Source organism: Scardinius erythrophthalmus (assembly GCF_964197995.2).
Source record: "Scardinius erythrophthalmus genome assembly, chromosome: 1".
In the NCBI taxonomy this organism is placed as follows: Eukaryota; Metazoa; Chordata; class Actinopteri; order Cypriniformes; family Leuciscidae; genus Scardinius; species Scardinius erythrophthalmus.
In genome coordinates this window covers 60,299,323-60,324,648 of record NC_138221.1, presented here as the reverse complement: position 1 = coordinate 60,324,648, position 25,326 = coordinate 60,299,323, and the positions used below count along the sequence as shown (strand labels likewise).

Below are 25,326 nucleotides of genomic sequence, written 5' to 3'. Positions count from 1 at the left end.
TTTTCGTTGTTTTTCTTGAAATCAAGTACAGAATCTTTGTGAATGTTCAGATGTCTGCAATAACGACAATAAGCAGCAGATGTCAGCATTTATCTTTTGTTTCTGTCCGAGTGCACCTGAGTGCACCCGAGTGCATCGCAATTAAAGTTTGTACTTTATATATTATATATATATATATATACACACACACACACTCTCTCTCTCTCTCTCTCTCTCACACACACACACACAAATATATGTTTGTGTTTTTGAAACATCTTACGAGGGGTGGCAACACCAAAACAAACGCTTTGGTTCACAATAGTTTTATTGTGGATTTGGGTGTGTGTATTGGGTTCTGTCCATCCAAAACAAACTTTGTTGCATTATTTTATTATAATTATATATTTATAACATTCTCACTACTGCTTTGAAACAATCTGTACTGTAAAAAACACATAGAAACATATAAACATAACATATAAAAAACTGATTCATGCCTTAAAATAGCTTGAATGTAACTCTACACCCTTGCCTCATTTAGTATACGCAGTTCTATGAATATGCAAATGAGCCCCGCCTCCACTCACTCACACCAGCTCAGAGATCCACTGGTTGACGATCACATGTTGATCTGATTGGTTACAAGGTAGTTTGTGACGTCAGAAACACCAGCGATTTCAAACCGTGTTTTTGAGACTGTCTTTGGTTCACTGCAGTTTTAAGGAGAAAATACTCAGCAATGGTGTCGACTTATGAATTTGCACATGGTTTGTCTGAAAGCATATTAAAAACAGCACATAGACATACAGTATAAACAACATTAAAAACTAGATTTTCACCACAGGGGGACTTTAAAAATATTTATAACAAAATGTCAGTATCCAGAACACCAAGTGAAGACACTCTGTGTACTGTACATCAAAACATCAAAAGATTATAAATGTCTCTGAGCTTGTATCATTACTTCATAGAAAAGACAAGTTGTTTTAGTAGTATTATATTCTGACTACCTGGATTATATAAATCTTAAGAGCAACAAAATCTTGTGAATTTGTTAACATCAGAACGAAATAGCCTAACATTGTTGCATCTTGTTTACTCACATTTTGAGGTTTCCAAAAATCATGTGAAAATGTAAGAGAAAATGTAAGAGACTCTAAAACACTAAAGTTCAGCTATATTAATGAAAATTAAAATAAGAGTCTCTGTAACATCTCACAGTTACTGATTTATCAGCTCAAAGCCTTATGGGTAAAATCTCTCTACAGTCTATTCTCAAACATCAACACAGTTTCACTGATGATCCAGACCAAACATGAAACCCAGGATAGAGCGTCTGAGTGAATGTGGTCTGGACTGTGTGGATGAGGCTCATTGTGTCAGAGACGCTGTAGAAGGACAGAGTTCCTGCACTGTGATCCACATACACTCCTATTCTTCTGCTGATGGACTTTACAGGGAGAACAGTCTTTATCTTATTGTGCCAGAATGTGTATCTGGAGGAAGAGCAGAACAAACTCCAGGACTGATCATTACGTCCAAATCCACAATCAATATCGCCACCCTTCCTGCTGATGCTCTTATATGACACTGATATACACACATATTCACCACTGCACTCAATCTCCCAGTAACAGCGTCCACACACACTCTCTCTACACAACACCTGACGCCACTGATCAAATCTGTCTGGATGATCAGGATACGACTGTTGTGTGTTAGTGTAAGTAATCACTCTGTTCCTCTTAGACAGACTGAGGCGTTTATACACTGTGTTCAGATCCAGAGTCAGCTGATGGGAATCTGATGGAGAGAAAACACATCAGAATCAGGAATTATGAATCTGTCTGATCTTTTAATGTATCTGAACAATGTATCATCAGTGTCTCAGTGCAGCTGATCAGATATCCTGTGCAAATCATCATTTACATGATCAATTATAAAACTCTTCTATCATGTTTATTTCTCCTTCTACAGGAAGAACATGAACACATTCAGTGAGTTTTTCTGCTTGTTTCTCAGTGACTCACATTGTAGGAAGTCGTTCCTGGTCTTGGGATTCATGTTGGTGAATGTGACTGTGGAAATAAACAGACATGAACAGTGTGAAGAGAAATGACAAGATAAAATACATCCATTTCTAAGACGTTTCTAATCTGATATTAGATGATGCAGGACTCATTTCTGAGAACAGAAGAATCTCCAGATGCCTCATATATAAAACACACGTATCGGATTCAATCCTAAATTTCAATGGATTTCAATTTCAATATATACATAAGTATTTATTACTTCTAAACCATCAAGGGATGTTTGTGGCTGTTCTGTAGAGTTGATGCACTTGAATTAAAGATGAACTGTGATTTATAAAGTGGGATGTGTTTAGGAAAATTATTTGTATGTTTTATAAATCATAGGAACATTTCAGAAACTGTACGTTCATATTTTGGATCATTCTCCACACGTCTGTATAAACGAGGCGCAGGACTTTACCTCTATCAGAGATCTTCTTGAGCTCCTCTTCGCCGAAATCCTCCAGTTTGTCTCTCAGCTGACGGACAGATTCTCTCACGCCATCAAAAGAGGAGAGAGAACTGAAGGAAACGTCGGGTTCGTCTGTAGATTCAGGAGGTGCTGAGAGAGACTGGAAACTCTACAGAAAACAGAAATCAAAACTCATCATCTCCACACTTCAGCCAATAACCTGCACTATATCAGATCTGAGCGGCTCTTGTTGACTTCACTTCTCTTCAGTGACTCGCTTCAATCCAGCACTTTCACACAATCAGCACATTCTTCTCATATTCATCATTTAATGCTACAAACTCTAGAATTTCACACTTACACTCCTTGTGAAAAAGAAAGTACTTGTAACAGAAATAATATACTTTAAAAATATATAAGTGCAGATTGGCTGTAATGTTTTCAGAAACTTAAATGCATGTTATTTGCAGTTAAATGAATGTGGAATAGTTTAATGTTTTTATTAAATGCAAATAGCTGAGCTTTAGAGTGTTTTTTGCCCTGCTTAAGTTCGTCTCATTCTGCTCTCATGAAATGTTTCTCTGTGAGTCTCTTGCTCAAGTCCACTATGATCCAGTTCTTCTAGATCTCTGTTACCTGCAGGAACTGGATGTGATGGTGTGTGTGTGAAAGCTGCTCCAGCTCAGCGTCTCTCCTCCTCAGATCATTGATCTCCTGCTCCAGTCGCTCCAGTCGTCCTTCAGCTCGACTCACTGCAGTCTTTTCCTGATCTCTGATCCGCTGTGTCGCCTCAGAGCGGCTTCTCTCAATGGAGCGGATGATCTCAGTGAAGATCTTCTCACTGTCCTCCACTGCTGTGTGTGCAGAGCGCTGTTACACACACATCACAATCACACAGTGAGTTCAGTGAGTCCAAACTGAGACGTCTCACACTTCTCTTCTTCTCCAGACTCACCTTACGAGACTCCACAGCCTCTCTCAGCTGATGAAGATCTTTCTGTCTCTGCTGGATTCTCTGACGGATCTTCATCTGCGTCTCCTTCAGCTGTTTCTGGAGGACAAACCAATAACAGAGAATGACACATAAAACTACTGTCACACAATAAGGGTTAAAGATCTAGCATGGCAAGTTTATACTGTAGGTTCAAACCACTGATTCATAGTTTCCTGAAAAGAGATTACCGGTAAGAATGAATATGAAACTGAAATGTCAGCAGTATTTCATCAGTGCCTAGTTTTATATGAATACTTCACCCTAAAGTTATAATTCTGTCATAATTTACTCTCCCTGATGTCGTTCCAAACCTTTATGACTTTCTGTCTATTGTGAGACACAACAGAAGATATTTAGAAGAATGTCTCAGCTGTTTACAGAGGCCAAATAAAATATGACGACACAATCTCATTGGTTCTTGCATGTCACATGACTAAACATCATGATGTCATCACACAAGCATCAGTGAAGTTTGATGTTTTTGATGTCATCATATTTGATTTGTGCTGTGTATGAGTTGATCAATGATTTGATTTGATTTGTGAATCAAAATTGGTCCTTTAAAAAAAAAATAGTGTGAACTGAACGTAATGTTTACAGACACGTAGTTGCATGTTAATTGCCATACTTTTATTGTTTTTAAAATATAGTTAAAGTGTACTATCATATGTACCGACTAAAATATACTGTAATAATGTTGTACATTAAAAAATTAAAATATATTAACTTTAAATATATTGAATAACACACTACAGTTGTAATTATAATCAAGTAATTTGGTATGTCAGTCAATACATCAAAATAAGTGCACTTCTTTAAAGCATGACAAAAGAGTCACACTGAAATATTAAATATTATTATTAAATATTATTATTAAATGCACTTTAAAGTAAAACTTTTAATTACTCATTATTACAAAGTGTTTTTATTAAGTGAAACCATCATGAACATTTACTGTCTTTAAGTGCAAATGGCCTTTCATTTCATTAATATTATATTATCTCCAAGTAAATATTTTAAAAATATACGTTTAATTTGAAGTACACTACAAGTGCACGTTAATACAATTAATCGCATTTCTTTTTTAAACCACTAGTTGTTAAGATTACTTTTATGTTTTTTTTAATCATTTTTGGAGCTTGAAACTTTTGTACCTCATTGACTTTCAATAGAGTAAAATAGAAGAGACATTCTTCAAAATATCATCTTCACAATCGACAGAAGAAAGTGAGTCAAACCGGTTTGGAACAACATGAGTAAATGAGTGAGTAAATAAAGACACTTTCATTTCTGCGTGATCAATCCCTCTCAGTTCATACCTGTGTCTCTGTCCTCTGTGCTGCAGTTGATACAGTGTTGTGGTTTTTATGTTCACTCTCCTTACACCACACACAGATGCACTGTTGATCAGTGACACAGAACATTTCTAGCTCTTTATCATGTTTACGGCAGATCATGTCCTGCAGTCGTCCAGTGACATCAATCACTTTGTGTGGCTTACGAGAGTGATATTCCTCATGACGGTCAAAATGAGTTTGACAGTAAGATTCCTGACACACCAGACAGGACTTGACGGCTTTGTATTTTCTTCCAGTACAGACGTCACACTCCACGTCTCCAGCTCCAGCGTAACAGTCAGCAGGAAGTTTAGTCTTCTTCAGTTTCTCCACCAGTTCAGCCAGAATGGTGTTTTTAGCTAAAGCAGGTCTTGGACTGAAGGTCTGTCTGCACTGAGGGCAGCTGTAGACTCTCTTCTCATCCTCCTGATCCCAGCAGTCTGTAATACAGATCTTACAGTAACTGTGTCCACAGGGAATGGCCACTGGTTCCTTCAGGAGATCCAGACACACTGGACACGTGAACTCATCCTGAGAAATTCTGGCTTCTGCCATTTTACTGCATGAATACAGAGAGACACAAACACACAACAGCTCAACAACACTTCAGTTTCTGTTTCTCTGAACTGAGGAGCTGAAATAGTTTCCTGGTTCTGTGTTTGAGTGACGTGTGTAAAATAGGCGTGTCTGTAAAGCAGCTTCCTCGTTCACACACACACACACACACACACACACTTTACTGCTGTGTTTACTGTATGTGTCCTTCAAGTGGAGTTGAAAATGTCATAATTACGAGTTCTGAGTTCATGAATGACAGAGCGAAGATTTAGGCTACTCACGAATGCATGTTTCTATATACTGTGTCACAGTAATGTCAATATGTCAAAATTTACAGTTCTAAGATAATACAGATCAATATCGTGCTAGCTAACATCATGTATTCATTTATTTTAACTGTAGAGGATGAAGTAACAGTACATCCTTCTAAATTCAAATTTTATTCTAAGAGATTTTGTGTACAAAATTTTGGTCCAATAAGTAATTCTGAATTTAATAGAAGAAAATTACTGGTCATCCAATATTTTATATTTTTACCACAGATCTGTCAAATTGGATAATTTATAGAGATTTCACCTGGTCGTGATGAAATATATAACTAAGTATCATCAGCATAACAGTGGAAACTAATTCAATGTTTTCTTATAATATTACAGAGGGGCAGCAAGTGTATTGAAAATAGCAGAGGGCCTCAAACAGACCCTTGTGGCACTCCATATTTTACTGATGTTAACTCGGATATTTCTCCGTTTCAATAAACAAAATGGTATCACTCAGACAGGTATGATCTAAACCACTTTAATGCCTGTCCGTGAATACCAGTGTAATTTTGTTATCCATTGAAGAGTATGTCATGATCTATTTAAAGTGTCGAACACAGCACTAAGATCAAGTAAAACTAGTATTGAGATGCAGTCTTGGTCAGAAGCTAAAAGTCAGTCATGATGGGGCCTGAATCCTGAATTAGATTTTTCATACAGTAGATACATTTTTTAGCAAGAAGGATTTGACAGTAATTTTTATGGTCCTCTGCCTTCCACAGATGATATACAGTAGACTATACAATAATATATAGACATATATTTAGACTTAACTTAGTGATTGCTATCAGGATGTGAAGAGACTTCACAGAGAGGGAACAAATCACCTACCCTGCTTTCACATGATCGCTTTATGCAAATCTTTATATTTACTCACTAACATGAAGAATCTCTACAATATATTGTTTGTCCCGAGATTCTTCATGTTAGTGAATAAATATAAAGATTTGCATAAAGCGATTTAATGTAACTTTTTTTGTACATTAGCCTAGGCTATATGATGTCCCTCAGATGGTTAATAATAGATATATGCCAATAGACAAACTAAAACATAATACATTTGCAGCAGATGTAACAATGCTTTTACATGTTCCATATTCATACAACAAAATTATTTTGCCATAATCAAAAAAGCTGGTGGTGGCTGGGGGGAAAGAGTTGCGGAATAAAAAAAACACTTGCGGGGAAAGAGTTAAACCATTATACAAATTAAATTAATAAATAAAAATAATAATAATATTAATATTTCATATATTTCTAAAGATCATGAAGACAATGAAGCACTCGTGTTTAGAATTAGAATTACCTGTAGGAATATGAAGAATTTCAAGATAAAGTGTATTAAAGACTTTAGGGGGAAATGTGTTCAATAGTTATGAAAATAATGTAATTTAAAAAAATAATGTAACCAAAAAGTATTCTCCATGGCCTTGAACTTTCAGAGCCAACTTTTCTTCTACACTTGAAACATTTGCTCATGTGCGGCTGAAAGGAATAAAACCACTGACTGTCGTTCTGCTGAAAAACACTGAATTGAACACAAAATGAATGACTTTCACAAAATGATTTCTGAAGGATCATGTGACACTGAAGACTGGAGTAATGATGCTGAAAATTCAGCTTTGATCACAGGAGTACATTACTTTTTAAATATATAACAATAGAAAACAGTTATTTTACAATAATATTTCACATTTTTACTGTATTTCTTGATCTACTTAATGCTTCTCCATTTTCCTCATTGTCCTCAATCTCATTTCCGGCAGCATCTCAGACTCTTCACATCCGGTCTGAGTGTGAAACGGCTCCTACATGAGAGCAGCTCCTCAGGAACCAAACCACCCAGAATCCTCTGTGAAATGCTCAGATGAGATCATGTATGCCTGTAGAGCAGAGTGAGATGAGAGTAAAGTGTGCACATGTCTTGCTCTGCTATCACAGGTGGGTGAGTAGCAGTCGTCACTGATGTGGGGACTCTGGTCCTGAGGTGAGATGCACGACGAGCTGGACGATTGTGAATCTCTGCACTCTGAGATCGGTTCTTATGCAATGTCAGTGTATTGAAATACAGCAGTTCCTGCAGGAATCTGGTCAAGCACACATCAAGTAACCCAAACCAGTCACAGATCAGTTTGTCTTGGCTTTAACATGTAACACTGAATTGTTTTACTGCAAGGCTGTTTAATCCTGCTTCATGAGGGCAAACGTCCTGAATATGGAAGCTCTTAGCTATTAGCTAATCAATAACTGTTTTGTCAGACCTCCCAGAGGACTACTAAGAGCTATTACTAGGGAAACAGGAACTAAAGGAAACAAAACAGAATATCAAAATAAGAGTCCATAACCGTAGCACTTATATATTAACATGTATTTTATATGCATATACTATATGCATTTTCAACATATATATATATATATATATATATACATTTTTTTTATGAATGGACGTCAATGGAGAGGAGGCTTCACTACACCGAATAAACCGCTTTTGTGAGGAAACACCTTATCATTTAATTAATCAACAGCCTGTTCGCTAATCTTCAGCATGTTTTACACTAAACAATACTTTTGTTGGGAATGTTATGAAGATTTTACTATGATAAAAAGGTTATTTTATAAGGGAAGGCAGAGAAGGTAATGTCGCGACAGGCAGGACTCATTTACGGCATTATCATATTATTTAATAGTAATATTGAGTGATATTATATTGTCTAAAGAAAGTAAAACGTACAGATGTTTTCTTTCTTTGGCTTTCAGATTTTACCAGTTATTATAAGACTTGAATTGTAATGACTGCGTGTATGCATATGACATGACGCTGATATTATGCACTTAAATGAACAAAATTATTAATTTAATTATAACTATTGTGTTATATTGTTTGTTGTTTAATAAAAATAAAACACAAAGTGTTGTCAACTACTGTGTGCCTAACATATATAATGCTTTATAATGAATGATGGTAAACAAAACCCATAATTTTAATGAATTAAATATTTATTAAATTACAATTAAGTTTTTAGTGTAATCTTAAATGTAGGTTTTTTTGCGCCCTGCAGTGATTAGTACTTTGCAGCTAATAGACATATTCATGCTTTTTTCCGCAGTAAGGCACATTCCACAAACAATCCATTCCTTCTGTACCTTTACTAGCGACATAACACCAAATATAGAACATTTATTCACAAGATCACCGCGCTCATAATCCACATGAAACTGATTAATATAAACTGTAACTGACTGTCATAACATTTTGAGCTGCATGCACTAAAGGCACTTTGATGTCATGCTAACAGTATTATACACACAATATGCTAATGTGTTATTTCACATGACAATTTATATTCACTAAGGTTGTGCCAATGGACGATATCATCTGACCGACATCACACTGGAGAGCCACTATCGTGATGCCACGCCCCCCGTTGCGAGTCTTGTCGAGAACAAGTTTGGGTCATATTTCAACCCCCCAAAAATACTAATTATTATTCCTTTTATATCATAAAGAAAATGAAAGGGGATGCAACAAAATCTTGTGAATTTGTTAACATTAGAACGAAATAGCCTAACATTGTTGCATCTTGTTTACTCACATTTTGAGGTTTCGAAAAATCATGTGAAAATGTAAGAGACTCTAAAACACTAAAGTTCAGCTATATTAATGAAAATTAAAATAAGAGTTTCTGTAACATCTCACTGTTACTGATTTATCAGCTCAAAGCATTATGGGTAAAATCTCTCTACAGTCTATTCTGAAACATCAACACAGTTTCACTGATGATCCAGAACAAACATAAAACCCAGGATAGAGCGTCTGAGTGAATGTGGTCTGGACTGTGTGGATGAGGCTCATTGTGTCAGAGACGCTGTAGAAGGACAGAGTTCCTGCACTGTGATCCACATACACTCCTATTCTTCTGCTGATGGGCTTTACAGGGAGATCAGTCTTTATGTTATTGTGCCAGAATGAGTATCTGGAGGAAGAGCAGAACAAACTCCAGGACTGATCATTACGTCCAAACACACACTCAATACCCGATCCCTTCCGGCTGATGCTCTTATATGACACTGATATAAACACACCACTATTCCCACTCCACTCAATCTCCCAGTAACAGCGTCCACACACACTCTCTCTACACAACACCTGATGCCACTGATCAAATCTGTCTGGATGATCAGGATACGACTGTTGTGTGTCAGTGACAGTAATCACTCTGTTCCTCTCAGACAGACTGAGGCCTTTATTCACTGTGTTCAGATCCAGAGTCAGCTGATGGGAATCTGATGGAGAGAAAACACATCAGAATCAGGAATTATGAATCTGTCTGATCTTTTAATGTATCTGAACAATGTATCATCAGTGTCTCAGTGCAGCTGATCAGATATCCTGTGCAAATCATCATTTACATGATCAATTATAAAACTCTTCTATCATGTTTATTTCTCCTTCTACAGGAAGAACATGAACACATTCAGTGAGTTTTTCTGCTTGTTTCTCAGTGACTCACATTGTAGGAAGTCGTTCCTGGTCTTGGGATTCATGTTGGTGAATGTGACTGTGGAAATAAACAGACATGAACAGTGTGAAGAGAAATGACAAGATAAAATACATCCATTTCTAAGACGTTTCTAATCTGATATTAGATGATGCAGGACTCATTTCTGAGAACAGAAGAATCTCCAGATGCCTCATATATAAAACACACGTATCGGATTCAATCCTAAATTTCAATGGATTTCAATTTAAATTCATAGTATTTATTACTTCTAAACCATCAAGGGATGTTTGTGGCTGTTCTGTAGAGTTGATGCACTTGAATTAAAGATGAACTGTGATTTATAAAGTGGAATGCGTTTAGGAAAATTATTTGTGCGCATGTTTTATAAATCATAGGAACATTTCAGAAACTGTTGTACGTTCACATTTCGGATCATTCTTCACACGTCTGTATAAACGAGGCGCAGGACTTTACCTCTATCAGAGATCTTCTTGAGCTCCTCTTTGCAGAAATCCTCCAGTTTGTCTATCAGCTGACGGACAGATTCTCTCACGCCATCAAAAGAGGAGAGAGAACTGAAGGAAACGTCGGGTTCGTCTGTAGATTCAGGAGGTGCTGAGAGAGACTGGAAACTCTACAGAAAACAGAAATCAAAACTCATCATCTCCACACTTCAGCCAATAACCTGCACTATATCAGATCTGAGCGGCTCTTGTTGACTTCACTTCTCTTCAGTGACTCGCTTCAATCCAGCACTTTCACACAATCAGCACATTCTTCTCATATTCATCATTTAATGCTACAAACTCCAGTATTTGACACTTACACTCCTTGTGAAAAAGAGAGTACCATACTTGTAACAGAATGATGGCTGTAATGTTTTCAGAAACTTAATTGCATGTTATTTGCAGTTAAATTAATGTGGAATAGTTTAATGTTTTTATTAAATGCAAATAGCTGAGCTTTAGAGTGTTTTTTGCCCTGCTTAAGTTAGTCTCATTCTGCTCTAATGAAATGTTTCTCTGTGAGTCTCTTGCTCACACACACACACACTATGATCCAGTTCTTCTAGATCTCTGTTACCTGCAGGAACTGGATGTGATGGTGTGTGTGTGAAAGCTGCTCCAGCTCAGCGTCTCTCCTCCTCAGATCATTGATCTCCTGCTCCAGTCGCTCCAGTCGTCCTTCAGCTCGACTCACTGCAGTCTTTTCCTGATCTCTGATCCGCTGTGTCGCCTCAGAGCGGCTTCTCTCAATGGAGCGGATGATCTCAGTGAAGATCTTCTCACTGTCCTCCACTGCTGTGTGTGCAGAGCGCTGTTACACACACATCACAATCACACAGTGAGTTCAGTGAGTCCAAACTGAGACGTCTCACACTTCTCTTCTTCTCCAGACTCACCTTATGAGACTCCACAGCCTCTCTCAGCTGATGAAGATCTTTCTGTCTCTGCTGGATTCTCTGACGGATCTTCATCTGCGTCTCCTTCAGCTGTTTCTGGAGGACAAACCAATGACAGCGAATGACACATAAAACTACTATCACACAATAAGGGTTAAAGATCTAGCATGGCAAGTTTATACTGAAGGTTCAAACCACAGATCAGTGAAGTTTGATGTTATTGACGTCATCATTTTTGATTTGGGCTCTGCGTACATGAGTTGATCAATGATTTGATTTGATTTGTGAATCAAAATTGGTCCTTTAAAATAAGAAGTACTCTTAAAAGTAGCATTCCTTTAAAAAAGTACATCTAAATAATATACTTTAAAAGAATATACTTAAGTGTGAACTGAATGTAATGTTTACAGACACGTAGTTGCATGGTAATTTCCATTAAATGAACATGTATTATAGTTTAAATTTATATTTGAAGCAATTAGCTGAACTTAACAGTGATTTCTAAGTACTTCTTTACATGTAATTTCATAATTACTTCTATTGTTTTTAAAAATAGTTAAAGTGTACTGTCATATGTACAGACAAGCATTTATGATAAACTAAAATATACTGTAATAATGAAGTTGTACATTAAAAATATATTAACTTTAAATATATAGAATAACACACTACAATTATAATCAAGTACTTTACATGTGCTTTAGTATGTCAACACATCAAAATAAGTGCACTTATCTAAAGCACGGAGCAAAATATTAAAATAAATATTAAGCAGAAATATTAAAAATTATTAAAAGGTACTTTAAAGTAAAACCTTTAATTTGACATTACAAATTGTATTTATTAAGTGAAACAGTCATTAACATTTAGTCTCTTTCAGTGCACTTAAATGGCCTTTCATTTCATTAATATTATATTATCTGCAAGTACAGTTTTATTTTTAAAATATAGCCTACTGTTAATTTGAAGTACAAGTGCACGTTAATACAATTATTCACACTTCATTTTTAAACCACCAGTGGTTAAGATTACTTCTATTTTATTTTATTTTATCATTTTTGGAGCTTGAAACTTTTGTACCCCATTGACTTTCAATGTATAGAGTAAAATAGAAAATAGACATTCTTCAAAATATCATCTTTACAATCTACAGAAGAAAGTGAGTTAAACCGGTTTGTGACAACATGAGTAAATGAGTGAGTAAATAAAGACACTTTCATTTCTGCGTGATCAATCCCTCTCAGTTCATACCTGTGTCTCTGTCCTCTGTGCTGCAGCTGATACAGTGTTGTGGTTTTTATGTTCATACTCCTTACACCACACACAGATGCACTGTTGATCAGTGATACAGAACATTTCTAGCTCTTTATCATGTTTACGGCAGATCATGTCCTGCAGTCGTCCAGTGGCATCAATCACTTTGTGTGGCTTACGAGAGTGATATTCCTCATGACGGTCAAAATGAGTTTGACAGTAAGATTCCTGACACACCAGACAGGACTTGACGGCTTTGTATTTTCTTCCAGTACAGACGTCACACTCCACGTCTCCAGCTCCAGCGTAACAGTCAGCAGGAAGTTTAGTCTTCTTCAGTCTCTCCACCAGTTCAGCCAGAATGGTGTTTTTAGCTAAAGCAGGTCTTGGACTGAAGGTCTGTCTGCACTGAGGGCAGCTGTAGACTCTCTTCTCATCCTCCTGATCCCAGCAGTCTGTAATACAGATCTTACAGTAACTGTGTCCACAGGGAATAGCCACTGGTTCCTTCAGGAGATCCAGACACACTGGACACGTGAACTCATCCTGAGAAAATCTGGCTTCTGACATTTTACTGCATGAATACAGAGAGACACAAACACACAACAGCTCAACAACACTTCAGTTTCTGTTTCTCTGAACTGAGGAGCTGAAATAGTTTCCTGGTTCTGTGTTTGAGTGACGTGTGTAAAATAGGCGTGTCTGTAAAGCAGCTTCCTCGTTCACACACACACACACACACACACACACACACACACACACACACACACACACACACACACACACACACACACACACACACACACACACACACACACACACACACACAACTGCTGTGTTTACTGTGTCCTTTAAGTGGAGTCGAAAATATCATAATTACGAGTTCAGAGCTCATGAATGACAGAGCGAAGAAAAATAATCTAATCAAATTATTAAATAAATGTTTTTCTCCAAAACACGTTGGCCACAATTATTGCCCCCCCTATAAGTTTTTAGGAGTAAAGTGTGTCTGAATTATATTCCCATTAATATTTTCATTTTTAGGACAACTGTAACACCCAGAACTTTAACATCCTTCTAGATGCAAATTTTATTCTAAGAGATTATTTGTACAAAATTTTGGTCCAATAAGTAATTACAGAATTTAATAGAAGAAAATAACTGGTCATCCAATATTTTATTTCTTTAACACAGATCTGTCAAATTAGATAATTTATAGAGATCTCACCTGGTCGTGATGAAATATCAACAGCATAACAGTGGAAACTAATTTCACTTCTTGCGCATACCAAGCAACGTATGTTTTCATGTGGTATATTCTACTGTCGATTAATAATTTGCTCTGTTTATCATTTTGAACGTTCGCTTCATATTTCCACAAATATGTTAGCGAAATTTTCTCTCCAATATTACCTGGGATCTGTATGAATGTGACCGTGAATCTGTATGCGTTTCCATTTCCTTCCACAAGAGGTCACCACAATCATGAATAAAAACTCCGCTATTACAGGACCAGGAACATGAGCCACAGGTTGACCAGAGATTTTAACACATTTAATGTTTTTTTTTGTACATTAGCCTAGGCTATATGATGTCCCTCAGATGGTTAGTAATAGATATATGCGAATAGACAATCTAAAATATAATAATACATTTGCAGCAGATGTGACAATGCTTTTACATGACCGTTTACATATAATGTACTTTTTACATTGCATTAACATTAACATGAGCACTTGAGTCTAATCTGCTGACAATATCTAGACCATTTCTCCATCAGCAGAAACCATGAATGTTTGTGTTGCTGTTTAACCTCTTAACCAGCGCCCCTATTTTTAAGAATTTTCAGAAAACGACTTACCCAAATATAATTGTCTGTAGCTCTTGAACCCTATGGTCCATATTCATAACTCTGATATTTTTTTAAACCAGACACTTCAAACTTTGTTACCCAAGAGTCATTATAACTCAAAGTAGCATAGGAACAGAGTAAAACAAGGTAAAAAATACATGAAAGTGACTTGCGATTTCTTTGAATAATCTTCACTAAGGGGAAAATGTATCAGAATTTTGTGTTAAAGGCCTAAAAACACCATAAAGATAAAACTGAATGTCTGACCATGTTTTGATTCAAATTTGAGGATGATACTCACAAAAATGTAGTTTCTGTAAGCTTTTATTCAATAAAAGTCTAGGCGTTTTTTCCAAAAGGCCATTCGGAGACTCCAAATGGACACCTGGTTACCAAATGACATAAGGAGTAAACACTACATACTACATACATGTATTCACCTTATTTTTAACGGAAATACGGACGCAGCCAGTTGACGGTATTTTGTGCGAGACTTCCGGTCAGGCACTTCCGGTAACTGGCGCGCTGATCACTTTTCACCATATCGGTTAATTAAACAAGTGTTCCTAACAACTAACTCATCGTCATGGCTTCGGGGAAGACCGGGATTGTTTGTGCAGTTAGAGGTTTTCATAAACTGATACAAAAGAAAGGTTTACTTGGAGCAGGAGTGTTTTAATCATCGAAATCATTGACATTTTAATCAGGCGCCCTACGACCAGAGACACACTGGCTGCGTGGCGTTTCTGTTGCGTGGCGTTTTACATGTCTTTGCACACCAGAAACGTGTCTGACGCGGCACTGCTAGGTGACATTATGATCCTCATTCATTGGTGATTATATTCGACATAATGGGGAGAGAGTTGTGGAAGGCCTTTAATGTTAAACATATATATAGCAGCAAAGACAACGTCGGCAGTATTGACGGCAAAACAGGCTACAGAATATTTCGTTCTGTATTGACAGGTGCAATATTAGAAAATCGATTTTTTTTCATTGCATTTATATCTGCATTTGTCAAAACCTAAAATTTCAAACATCAAAATGTAATTTATTAATATGTATTCATGTAAAATTAAATACAAAGATCTTTTCCTATTCTATTTTGTCTGGAAACGCTTCCAAAACGCTTGCGTGTCGCGTGAAAAATAGGCGTCGATTCTATTTATAGCATGCACGCGTTTTCCGCGCCTGTGAGACGCGCGTGTCACGCAGGCAGTGTGCACGTTCTAACCTGTTAACATGGGAGCCGAAATAAAAACGGACACACGCAGCCAGTGTGTCGCCGGCCTGAGGAATCCCTTCGCCTGTGGTTAAAAGCTTTACATTTCGAAACGACCGTATGTTTGTTCTTTTCATTTCGTGAGCACCTATAGAAGACCACCCGATACCAGAAAAGTGGCTGGGCTATGAAGTCTCAATAAAAACCATGATAAAAACTCCAAGGAGAAACAAAATCATTATAGTAACCCCTGTATAAAATCTAGTGATCATGGCATAATGGCATGATCATGGCATTTATTTTGTATGATTTACAACTATTTATAGCCATCTACTTATTGCTATCCATCCTATGCTTTGGTTGCATTCTTATGGCATTATTAATACATTTGACATGACAAAATACCTCCATATTAGTCCAGCGTTGGCTCGACTATGTTTAGGGCGGGGCTGAAGGCGCCGGTGAAGTTTTGGCACTCTGCCAGCTAGATGCATGAGTGTTTTCAACCAGGTCCGGTACCCTAACTGAGTGAGGCGGGGCTTTAGTTCTTTGTAGTATTCATCTGCTACGGCATGTGTAACATTTTTCTATCAACTCTGCATAATCCTTCGCGATCGATATGTTATTTAGCCCAGGGAAGCGAGGAAACGGAAGTGCCGCACAAAAACCGGATATTGGACCTATGTTTACTTCCGCGTTCGAAAATAAGGTGGATATCAATTTAGAACTATTCTGCCCATCAAACTACATAAGAAAAAATAATTTCAGCACAACATTTTAACATTTTATCAAAATAATCTTTATTTTGAACAATTATAATAGCAAAAATAGTGAAAAAAAGAAAAAACTCACTTCATGTATACATTCCAAAAGTGATTGTTTTACAACTAATGAATAAAACATATTAAAAAAAAATGTTAAATTGAAACAGTGGTTTTTACTATTTACTGATTACAATAAACTGATAATTATAATCAATGTCCAATTACTAAAAAAAAGCAACCGCTTACACTCAGGACTGGACTCCGGATTCCTCCATTCCTCATCTGTTTCAGTTGAAGGCCTATTTTACAGCAGGAAAACACACACACACAAACACACAAACACAAAAGAGGATTTCAGTTTGAGTCAAATATTAGAGACATTCTACTATTAGCAGCATCATCAATATTCCTTCATATTACAATAACAAATGTCTGTTTGTCAAATACCTTATCCTTATATTGCTCAGCATAATAAATGCTTTGTAATAAAAAAAATGTCTATATATCATTATATATATGTATTATGTCTATATTATCTTATATCTTACACCTGACATGTATCCTTCCATTATTGATATATTCAATGCACCATTCATTCATATAAACATGACTGTAGTTTCATATCTTGCTAGTCATCTTCACTGTTATTTTATAATCAAAACATCTTCACCTGATTTCTCGGAATCCTTTCTTTCCATTATTGTTATATTCAATGCATCATAAATATAGTGTGTGTGTGTGTGTGTGTGTGTGTGTGTGTGTGTGTGAGATATATTTTGTCTTTATGTATACAGCCATATCGCCTACTCGTGTAACGTTAGCCTACTGTCTGCTGTCATTTTATAATCAAAAACATGACATAAACAGAAAAACTGACAATACTTGATAAACATAACAATTCAAGACAATGTGTTAAAACTTACCGATCTAAAAAGTGATCGAGTCCATCAACAAACATCTCCTCTTCTGCCGAATCGACGCTTGAAACGCGCTCTCCCTGTTGCATCTGACAGCGTCTTCTGCTGCTCTTCTTCGTCACTGCTTCTCAACACCGCATCCAAAAACACTCTCAACACCACAAAAACACTTCTGCAGACGAGGGTGCATGATGGAGTATGTCAAATATAACTTTGTAGAAAATCTGTGTGTGTATACGAGCTCCGTGTAGCTCAGCTGCAACAGCTAGCCTCGCTAGCCTCGTTAGCCTCTGCGCGCCGTGCGTAAAATGGAGAAAACACTCGAGCTTTGCGCACTTGTTTTTGACAAATCTGCTTGAGAACTGTCAATCACTGCAATCGTGTTTTAGTTGGTTAATACTCCCATCAATCAAAACTGTACTGACAAGACATTGGCCGGATTTATCCATGCTTTTATCCAGTCAAAAACCCAGGTGCGAGATTGACAGCGAGCAGAGCCAGTGAGACGCTGACTTACTGTTTTGGTCAAAAACAAGGCCTGTGATTGCAGGAGGCAGACATGGAATGTCCCACATGATCCGGAAGAATCTAACCAACGGGGGTGTCATGGATTTTGAGTGTTGGAATACATATTAGAATCGATCTTTTTTTGAAAATGAACATTATGTGATCTCTATCTCGAAAACGCACATGCAAACAAAGGGGGATATTTCATGTTTTTCCCTATTGTATTGCTGTTTTGGATTAAAAAGTGGGATGCATTTTGAAGAGTAGACCCTTACATTGAAATGTATGCTGGTGTTTCTTGGATTCGTCCGAACTGATGTGAACCATAGGAGATGAAAGATAAGTATTGCGTTTATTGTAGTAATTTTTACATTACCAGTCCTTCAACATTTCATTTAACCCTTTCCTCTCTGGTGTACTGATTGCAAAAACAAGTTCAGAACATGATTCTTGAGTGTTTTAGCTTTCAAATGATGTATAGTTTATGATAGTCAGTTGAATATTTCTTATTTAAAAAAATGTAATAAAATTATAGCCACGCCCCCGGCCCGCCGGCGGGCCGGTGCTTGTTAAGAAGTTAAAGGCAGAGGGTCTGTTCTTTCTTTTGATATTTTACATGTTCAATAATCATACAACAAAATGATTCTGTGGGCCATGATCAAAAATGCTGCTGGTGGCTGAGAACTAAAAAAAAAAAAAAAAAACGGAAAAAAACCAACAACTTGCGGGGAAAGAGTTAAACCATTATACAAAATAAATTAATAGATAATAATAATAATATTTCATATTTTTCTAAAGATCATGAAGACAATGAAGCGCTCATGCATTAGATTAGAATAAGAATTACCATTAGGAATATAATGCATTTCAAGATAAAGCGTAGCCTATTAAAGATTTTAGGGGGAAATGTGTTCAATGGTTATGAAAATAATGTAATTAAAAAAAATACCAAAAAGTATTCTCCATGCACTGTAAAAAAATTGCTGTAGTTTTGCAGCTGTTTGCCAGTAACTTACTGTAGATTTAAATTTATGTTATTTACTGGCAGCAGTTTGTTCAAAGTTAAATGAATATTAAACATTAACAAGTCTTTGTCTTTAAAGAATAAAATTATAAAATAACAATCTAATGCAAAGCATTCTGGGAACCAGAAATCTTCATCAACCTTTTTCTGTTTTTTTCCTTCAGATTTTGGTTCCCAGAATGCTTTGCATGAGGATGTTATTTTAGTTTTATTCTGTAAAGATAAAGACTTGTTAATGTTTAATGTTCATTTAATTTTGAACAAATTGTTGCCAGTAAATAACATAAATTTAAATCTACAGTAAGTTACTGGCAAGTAGCTGCCAGTAATACTGTAATTTCTACAGATTTTTCTAACAGTGTGGCCTTGAACTTTCAGAGCCAACTTTTCTTCTACACGTGAAACATTTGCTCATGTGCAGCTGAAAGGAATAAAACCACTGACTGCCGTTATTCTAAAGCTTTTGTGTCTGTTGCCAGTTAATCGTCTGAATGTTGCAGTCGGATCTTGGATACGCTGTTAAACTGGGCTTCAGAGAAGAGTTCACAACCAGTGTAAACTGGTGAGTGTTGAGGAGACAGTGGGAGGACATCTGCTGTGTTCTGCTCCACCAGATGCAGAGCCTCTAAGCAATCGCATTTTTACAGCCAAACACAGAATGGCTTTTCTGTTGCAGAATATTCTGCTATGAGGCTGTGCGGTCCAACACGTGAGAGCTCGTTCACATTATAGAGCTTCTGGCTGAAGCGTAAAACACAACGACTGAAAGTGTGCGCTGAGTGAATCATCACTTTACATAAAATAACTAACAAAGAGAGGCTCACTACATAAAAACACCTCAAATGTTTTTGTAATTATATATATATCTTGGAGCTGGGAAACATTAGTCCTATCCAACAACTAAACTGGATGAAAAACTATCAGCATGCTTAACCCTATAAAGCAAACTGTATCATATTTGATAGATTTGATGATTTTCTAAGGTTATAAACACGATCAAAACTGCTGAAAAACATTGAATTGAACACAAAATTGATGTCTTTCACAATATGGGGTTTGTTTATTGCTTCGGGCCGCTCGGTTGAGATCCCTCAGGAGCACTGTTGGGAAGTGAACTTTCATCAGATCCATGCACTGAATGTGCTCATGTGGCTTTAAGGAGACAGATTGGTAACAACGTTAGAAATGCAACTGTTATGAAAGCCAATCATTCAACCGACTCTCTCTTTTATCTTTTATTGTGTGTTTCTACACCTCTCTTCCAGATAAACATGCCCTGGTCGCTGGTGCTCTTTGCGTGTTGGTCAAAAATTACCAATTTTTTTTTTCTTACTTTCAATGGAATGAATATACAACATTTTTGTTCTATAATGTTTTTTATTTAATATTTTGTATTTTTAGGGGATTTTATGGTACTAAATTATATTTACGCTGTATTTATAATCCATTTATTTACTTTTTTGAGCACAGACCTGAAAATTAAATTTCCAACTTAAACTGTCGTAAATCTTGAATGCTTTAGAGACTTCAGTTTGATCTCTTTTCAAAGACAACACTAGGCAGATTATTGCTGAAGTGAAAAAAGGGTACTATACGGTTATCCGGACCACACCTGACCAAATGTGACCACAACCGCTCTTGGTTGGTCGTAACCCCAGTGACGGGTAGGTTTAGGGGCGGGATTGGGGTTGGTCATCACATGTGGTCCGGATGTCACAGTGTCTGGTTTGTGTCTCGTTTTTCACGGTGTCCCTCACATTGACTACAATTCCCAGCATTCTGTCTGTCACTTATCACTGTTCATTACACTCAGCTGTTGCCCGTAATCTGTCCCAGCTGTTCATTGTTAGCCCTGTTAGATCTGTGTGTATTTATTCTCTGCCTGTTTCTGTATGTGTACGGAGTCGTTAATTTGTGTCACCACACTTCTTGTCTGTTTATATCTGTTCTTGTTTGGATTGCTTCTCTGGATTTTTGACCTCTGCATGGATTACAACGATGTTGGATTGCCCTCTTAATAAATTACTGCACTTGGATTTTCCTGCTTCCCGTGTGCATCCGTGACAGAACGACTCCGTCACCATAAATCCAGCGGTAATTTTCATTTTTTATAATTTTTTGTAGGATCTCGTCCCCAGTTACTATGTGGATTCCATGTAGCGAACTTTCTCCCGCAGAGAGAGAGAAGGGCATCTCTTTACTAGAGTATTTTTCTAGATGTGCACAAAGGCATGAGGAAATCAGGATAGCTGAAGCTTCACCACGGGTCTCATCGAGCGCTGGGACTTCGTCGATGGTTTCGTCCAGTTCAGAGACGGTACACATCCGTCAGAAGGGAAGAAGGAGGAGGAGACCTGCGTCGGCCCAGTCAGAGACTGTCCGCGTCCCGTCTGCCCAGTCAGAGACTGTCCACGTCACGTCTGCCCAGTCAGAGACTGTTCACATTCCGTCTGCCCAGCCGGAGACTGTCTGCGTCACGCCTGCCGAGCCTGTGTCTTCGGACAAGATGGCTGCCACAGAGACTGTTCACGTCACGCCTGCCGAGCCTGTGTCTTCGGACAAGATGGCTGACACAGAGACTGTTCACGTCACGCCTGCCGAGCCTGTGTCTTCGGACAAGATGGCCGCCGCCGAGCCTGTTCACGTCACGCCTGCCGAGCCTGTGTCTTTGGATAAGATGGCCGCCGCCGAGCCTGTTCACGTCACGCCTGCCGAGCCTGTGTCTTCGGACAAGATGGCCACCGCCGAGCCTGTTCACGTCACACCTGCTGAGCCTGTGTCTTCGGACAAGATGGCCGCCGCCGAGAGTGTTCACATCACGTTTGCCGAGCTTGTGTCCCCTGACAAGATGGCCGTCATCGAGCCTGTGTCTGTTCCTGAGCCGGTGGTGTCGGTTCCTGAGCCTGAGCCGGTGGCGTCTGTTCCTGAGCCCTCAGTGACCGCGACACTGGGCATTATGGCCACAGCCATGTGGTGTGTGTGGGCTACGCACACACTTGGGCCGGTGGTGTCTGTTCCTGAGCCGGAGCCAGTGTCTGTTCCTGAGCCGGTGGTGCCAGTGTCTGTTCCTGAGCCGGTGGTGCCAGTGTCTGTTCCTGAGCCGGTGGTGCCAGTGTCTGTTCCTGAGCCGGTGGTGCCAGTGTCTGTTCCTGAGCCGGTGGTGCCAGTGTCTGTTCCTGAGCCGGTGGTGCCAGTGTCTGTTCCTGAGCCGGTGGTGCCAGTGTCTGTTCCTGAGCCGGTGGTGCCAGTGTCTGTTCCTGAGCCGGTGGTGCCAGTGTCTGTTCCTGAGCCGGAGCCAGTGTCTGTTCCTGAGCCGGAGCCAGTGTCTGTTCCTGAGCCGGAGCCAGTGTCTGTTCCTGAGCTGGGGCCAGTGTCTGTTCCGGAGCCTGTGTCTGTTCCTGGGCCTGTGCCTGGGTCTGTGCCTGTGTCTGTTTCTGTGCCTGTGTCTGTTTCTGTGTCTGTTCCTGGGCCGGTGGTGCCAGTTCCAGTGCCTGAGTCGGTGGTGCCAGTTCCAGTGCCTGAGTCGGTGGTGCCAGTTCCAGTGCCTGAGTCGGTGGTGCCAGTTCCAGTGCCTGAGTCGGTGGTGCCAGTTCCAGTGCCTGAGTCGGTGGGGCCAGTTCCAGTGCCTGAACCGGTGGGGCCAGTTCCAGTGCCTGAACCAGTGGGGCCAGTTCCAGTGCCTGAACCGGTGGGGCCAGTTCCAGTGCCTGAACCGGTGGTGCCTGAGACGGTGGTGCCAGTTCCAGTGCCTGAGTCGGTGGTGCCAGTTCCAGTTCCGGTGGTTCCAGTGCCTGAGCCGGTGGTGCCAGTTCCAGTGCCTGAGCCGGTGGTGCCAGTTCCAGTGCCTGAGCCGGTGGTGCCAGTTCCAGTGCCTGAGCCGGTGGTGCCAGTTCCAGTGCCTGAGCCGGTGGTGCCAGTTCCAGTGCCTGAACCGGTGGTGTCTGTTCCAGTTCCTGAGCCGTGGCCGCCCGAGGGATCGTCTCCGCCCTGGCCGCCCGAGGGAAAGTCTCCGCCCTGGCCGCCCGAGGGAAAGTCTCCGCCCTGGCCGCCCGAGGGAAAGTCTCCGCCCTGGCCGCCCGAGGGAAAGTCTCCGCCCTGGCCGCCCGAGGGAAAGTCTCCGCCCTGGCCGCCCGAGGGAGAGTCTCCGCCCTGGCCGCCCGAGGGAGAGTCTCCGCCCTGGCCGCCCGAGGTAGAGTCTCCGCCCTGGCCGCCCGAGGTAGAGTCTCCGCCCTGGCCGCCCGAGGTAGAGTCTCCGCCCTGGCCGCCCGAGGGAGAGTCTTCGCCCTGGCCACCTGAGGAAAGGTCTCTGCCCTGGCCGCCCGATGGACTGACGTTTCTGCCCTGGCCGTCTGCACAGCTTGCTTCGCCCTGGCCACCTGAGGAAAAGTTTCTGCCCAGGCCGTCCGAGGGGTTGTCTCCGCCTTGGCCGCCCGAAGGACCTGCCGTGGCCGCCCGAGGGGTCGTCTCAGCCGTGGCCGCCCGAGGGGTCGTCTCTGCCGTGGCCGCCCGAGGGGTCGTCTCTGCCGTGGCCGCCCGAGGGGTCGTCTCAGCCGTGGCCGCCCGAGGGGTCGTCTCCGCCGTGGCCGCCCGAGGGGTCGTCTCCGCCGTGGCCGCCCGAGGGGTTGTCTCCGCCTTGGCCGCCCGAAGGACCTGCCCCGTCCCGGTCGCCTGCACAGCCGGATCCGCCTTGGCCGCCCGAGGGGTCGTCTCCGCCGTGGCCGCCTGAGGGGTCGTCTCCGCCTTGGCCGCCCGAAGGACCTGCCCCGTCCCGGTCGCCTGCACAGCTGGATCCGCCCTGGCCGCCCGAGGGAAAGTCTCCGCCCTGGCCGCTCGAGGGACTGTTGTCTCCGCTCTGGCCGCCAGATGAACTGTCACTCCCTGTCCCCGTTTCCCCCCATGGACCTGGCCCACCTTCCCTCCCCCTGATCCTCCACCATTCCACCTCCCTCCTGAACTCTTGTGTTGTGTTTTAGTGTTGTCATGGAGCGTCTGGTAGCCGCTCCGTAGAGGGGGGGTTATGTCACAGTGTCTGGTTTGTGTCTCGTTTTTCACGGTGTCCCTCACATTGACTACAATTCCCAGCATTCTGTCTGTCACTTATCACTGTTCATTACACTCAGCTGTTGCCCGTAATCTGTCCCAGCTGTTCATTGTTAGCCCTGTTAGATCTGTGTGTATTTATTCTCTGCCTGTTTCTGTATGTGTACGGAGTCGTTAATTTGTGTCACCACACTTCTTGTCTGTTTATATCTGTTCTTGTTTGGATTGCTTCTCTGGATTTTTGACCTCTGCATGGATTACAACGATGTTGGATTGCCCTCTTAATAAATTACTGCACTTGGATTTTCCTGCTTCCCGTGTGCATCCGTGACACCGGATAACCGTATAAAAAGTTTTAAAAAGTGAACTTAAAAAAACTACAGAATTTTACATTTATTGTTATGAAAAATGTGCAAAAACTCAATTTTAAAATTCTTTTTTTTTTTTTTTTTTTACCAAAGAGCACCAGAGGGTTAAACCGATGAAGATCATGCGCTCCTCTCAGTGTGATGTTACCCCTATCATCTTCATCAAAGGTCTGGCTAAGAGCATTGACGGCGTTACTCTTTATGACTCAACATCCTCCTTCAGTGATGATCTGTCCTGCAAGACAAACACTGCAGTTGAGCTACATTTACTTATAAAGGGCAAAGCTGATGTGTCTATGTGAATTTCAGGTGCAAATGTACAACATCAAGGTGATTGACGTCCACTACTCTGTGATTGATGTCCACTACCGTCCCCTACTCCACCTTTGAGGCCACTGAGAAGGTCTTCAAAAACATTGATGCATTCTGCCTGGTTCACATTGTATGATTTTGGGCTGTCCCAGACGAAACATGACCAATCATGGCGATTTCTGTGGTCGTGGCTCCTAAACGGTGGTCCTACATCGTACAGTGAGAGTGGTTCAAAGACGGACGTTGTCACGGTCCTGCGATCATTTTCTATGAGAAATTTAGCATGATCATCTCAGTGTGTTTGCTGCTACGACCTACGTCTATCGATTAGCCAATAAAAACAGGAAATGGTGTATTGACCAAAGCAACATGGCGCTAAAACTTAAAACTACTTACCTCAAGCTCCATTTGCAAAATTGGCATGGAAATTTGTCCTCTTTTCCCTAGCAATGACAGCGTCCATATTCTCCTCTTTTGCTTCCTTGTC

At 40.2% G+C, this 25,326-nt stretch overlaps 2 protein-coding genes across 3 annotated transcripts; both read right to left on the bottom strand.

Moving 5' to 3' along the window:
• Nucleotides 1-292: 292 nt before the first annotated feature.
• LOC308690117 (tripartite motif-containing protein 16-like) lies at nucleotides 293-5,425 on the bottom strand. Its single transcript, XM_081364401.1, has 6 exons — nucleotides 4,780-5,425; nucleotides 3,422-3,517; nucleotides 3,103-3,336; nucleotides 2,476-2,635; nucleotides 2,013-2,060; nucleotides 293-1,785 (listed from the first exon to the last, which is right to left on the bottom strand). Exons 1-6 carry the CDS (start codon nucleotides 5,350-5,352, stop codon nucleotides 1,265-1,267), a joined length of 1,632 nt encoding a protein of 543 aa, XP_081220527.1. The 5' UTR covers nucleotides 5,353-5,425; the 3' UTR covers nucleotides 293-1,264.
• Nucleotides 5,426-8,641: 3,216 nt separating this feature from the next.
• On the bottom strand, nucleotides 8,642-17,844 carry LOC308689164 (tripartite motif-containing protein 16-like protein). 2 transcript variants are annotated; one of them, XM_081362739.1, is made up of 8 exons: nucleotides 17,595-17,844; nucleotides 16,918-16,970; nucleotides 12,831-13,407; nucleotides 11,580-11,675; nucleotides 11,261-11,494; nucleotides 10,652-10,811; nucleotides 10,187-10,234; nucleotides 8,642-9,959 (listed from the first exon to the last, which is right to left on the bottom strand). In XM_081362739.1, the coding sequence occupies exons 3-8, from the start codon at nucleotides 13,401-13,403 to the stop codon at nucleotides 9,436-9,438; spliced, it is 1,635 nt and encodes a 544-aa protein (XP_081218865.1). In that variant the 5' UTR covers nucleotides 13,404-13,407; nucleotides 16,918-16,970; nucleotides 17,595-17,844; the 3' UTR covers nucleotides 8,642-9,435. The 2 variants fall into 2 exon arrangements, with proteins under 2 accessions (XP_081218865.1, XP_081218866.1); XM_081362740.1 differs by lacking the exons at nucleotides 16,918-16,970; nucleotides 17,595-17,844 and having other exon boundaries at nucleotides 11,580-11,669; nucleotides 12,831-13,471.
• Between the last annotated feature and the right edge of the window lie 7,482 nt (nucleotides 17,845-25,326).

What these genes read in the sequence shown, in the direction of transcription:
- LOC308690117 (XM_081364401.1), bottom strand. Translation starts at nt 5,352, where the DNA reads ATGGCAGAAGCCAGAATTTCTCAGGATGAGTTCACGTGTCCAGTGTGT. An exon ending in CAAGAAGATCTCTGATAGAG is followed by an intron (nt 2,061 to 2,475) that starts GTAAAGTCCTGC and finishes TTATTTCCACAG; the next exon opens with TCACATTCACCAACATGAAT. An exon ending in CAGGAACGACTTCCTACAAT is followed by an intron (nt 1,786 to 2,012) that starts GTGAGTCACTGA and finishes TCTCTCCATCAG; the next exon opens with ATTCCCATCAGCTGACTCTG.
- LOC308689164 (XM_081362739.1), bottom strand. Translation starts at nt 13,403, where the DNA reads ATGTCAGAAGCCAGATTTTCTCAGGATGAGTTCACGTGTCCAGTGTGT. An exon ending in AGGCTGTGGAGTCTCATAAG is followed by an intron (nt 11,495 to 11,579) that starts GTGAGTCTGGAG and finishes TGTGTGTAACAG; the next exon opens with CGCTCTGCACACACAGCAGT. An exon ending in CAGGAACGACTTCCTACAAT is followed by an intron (nt 9,960 to 10,186) that starts GTGAGTCACTGA and finishes TCTCTCCATCAG; the next exon opens with ATTCCCATCAGCTGACTCTG.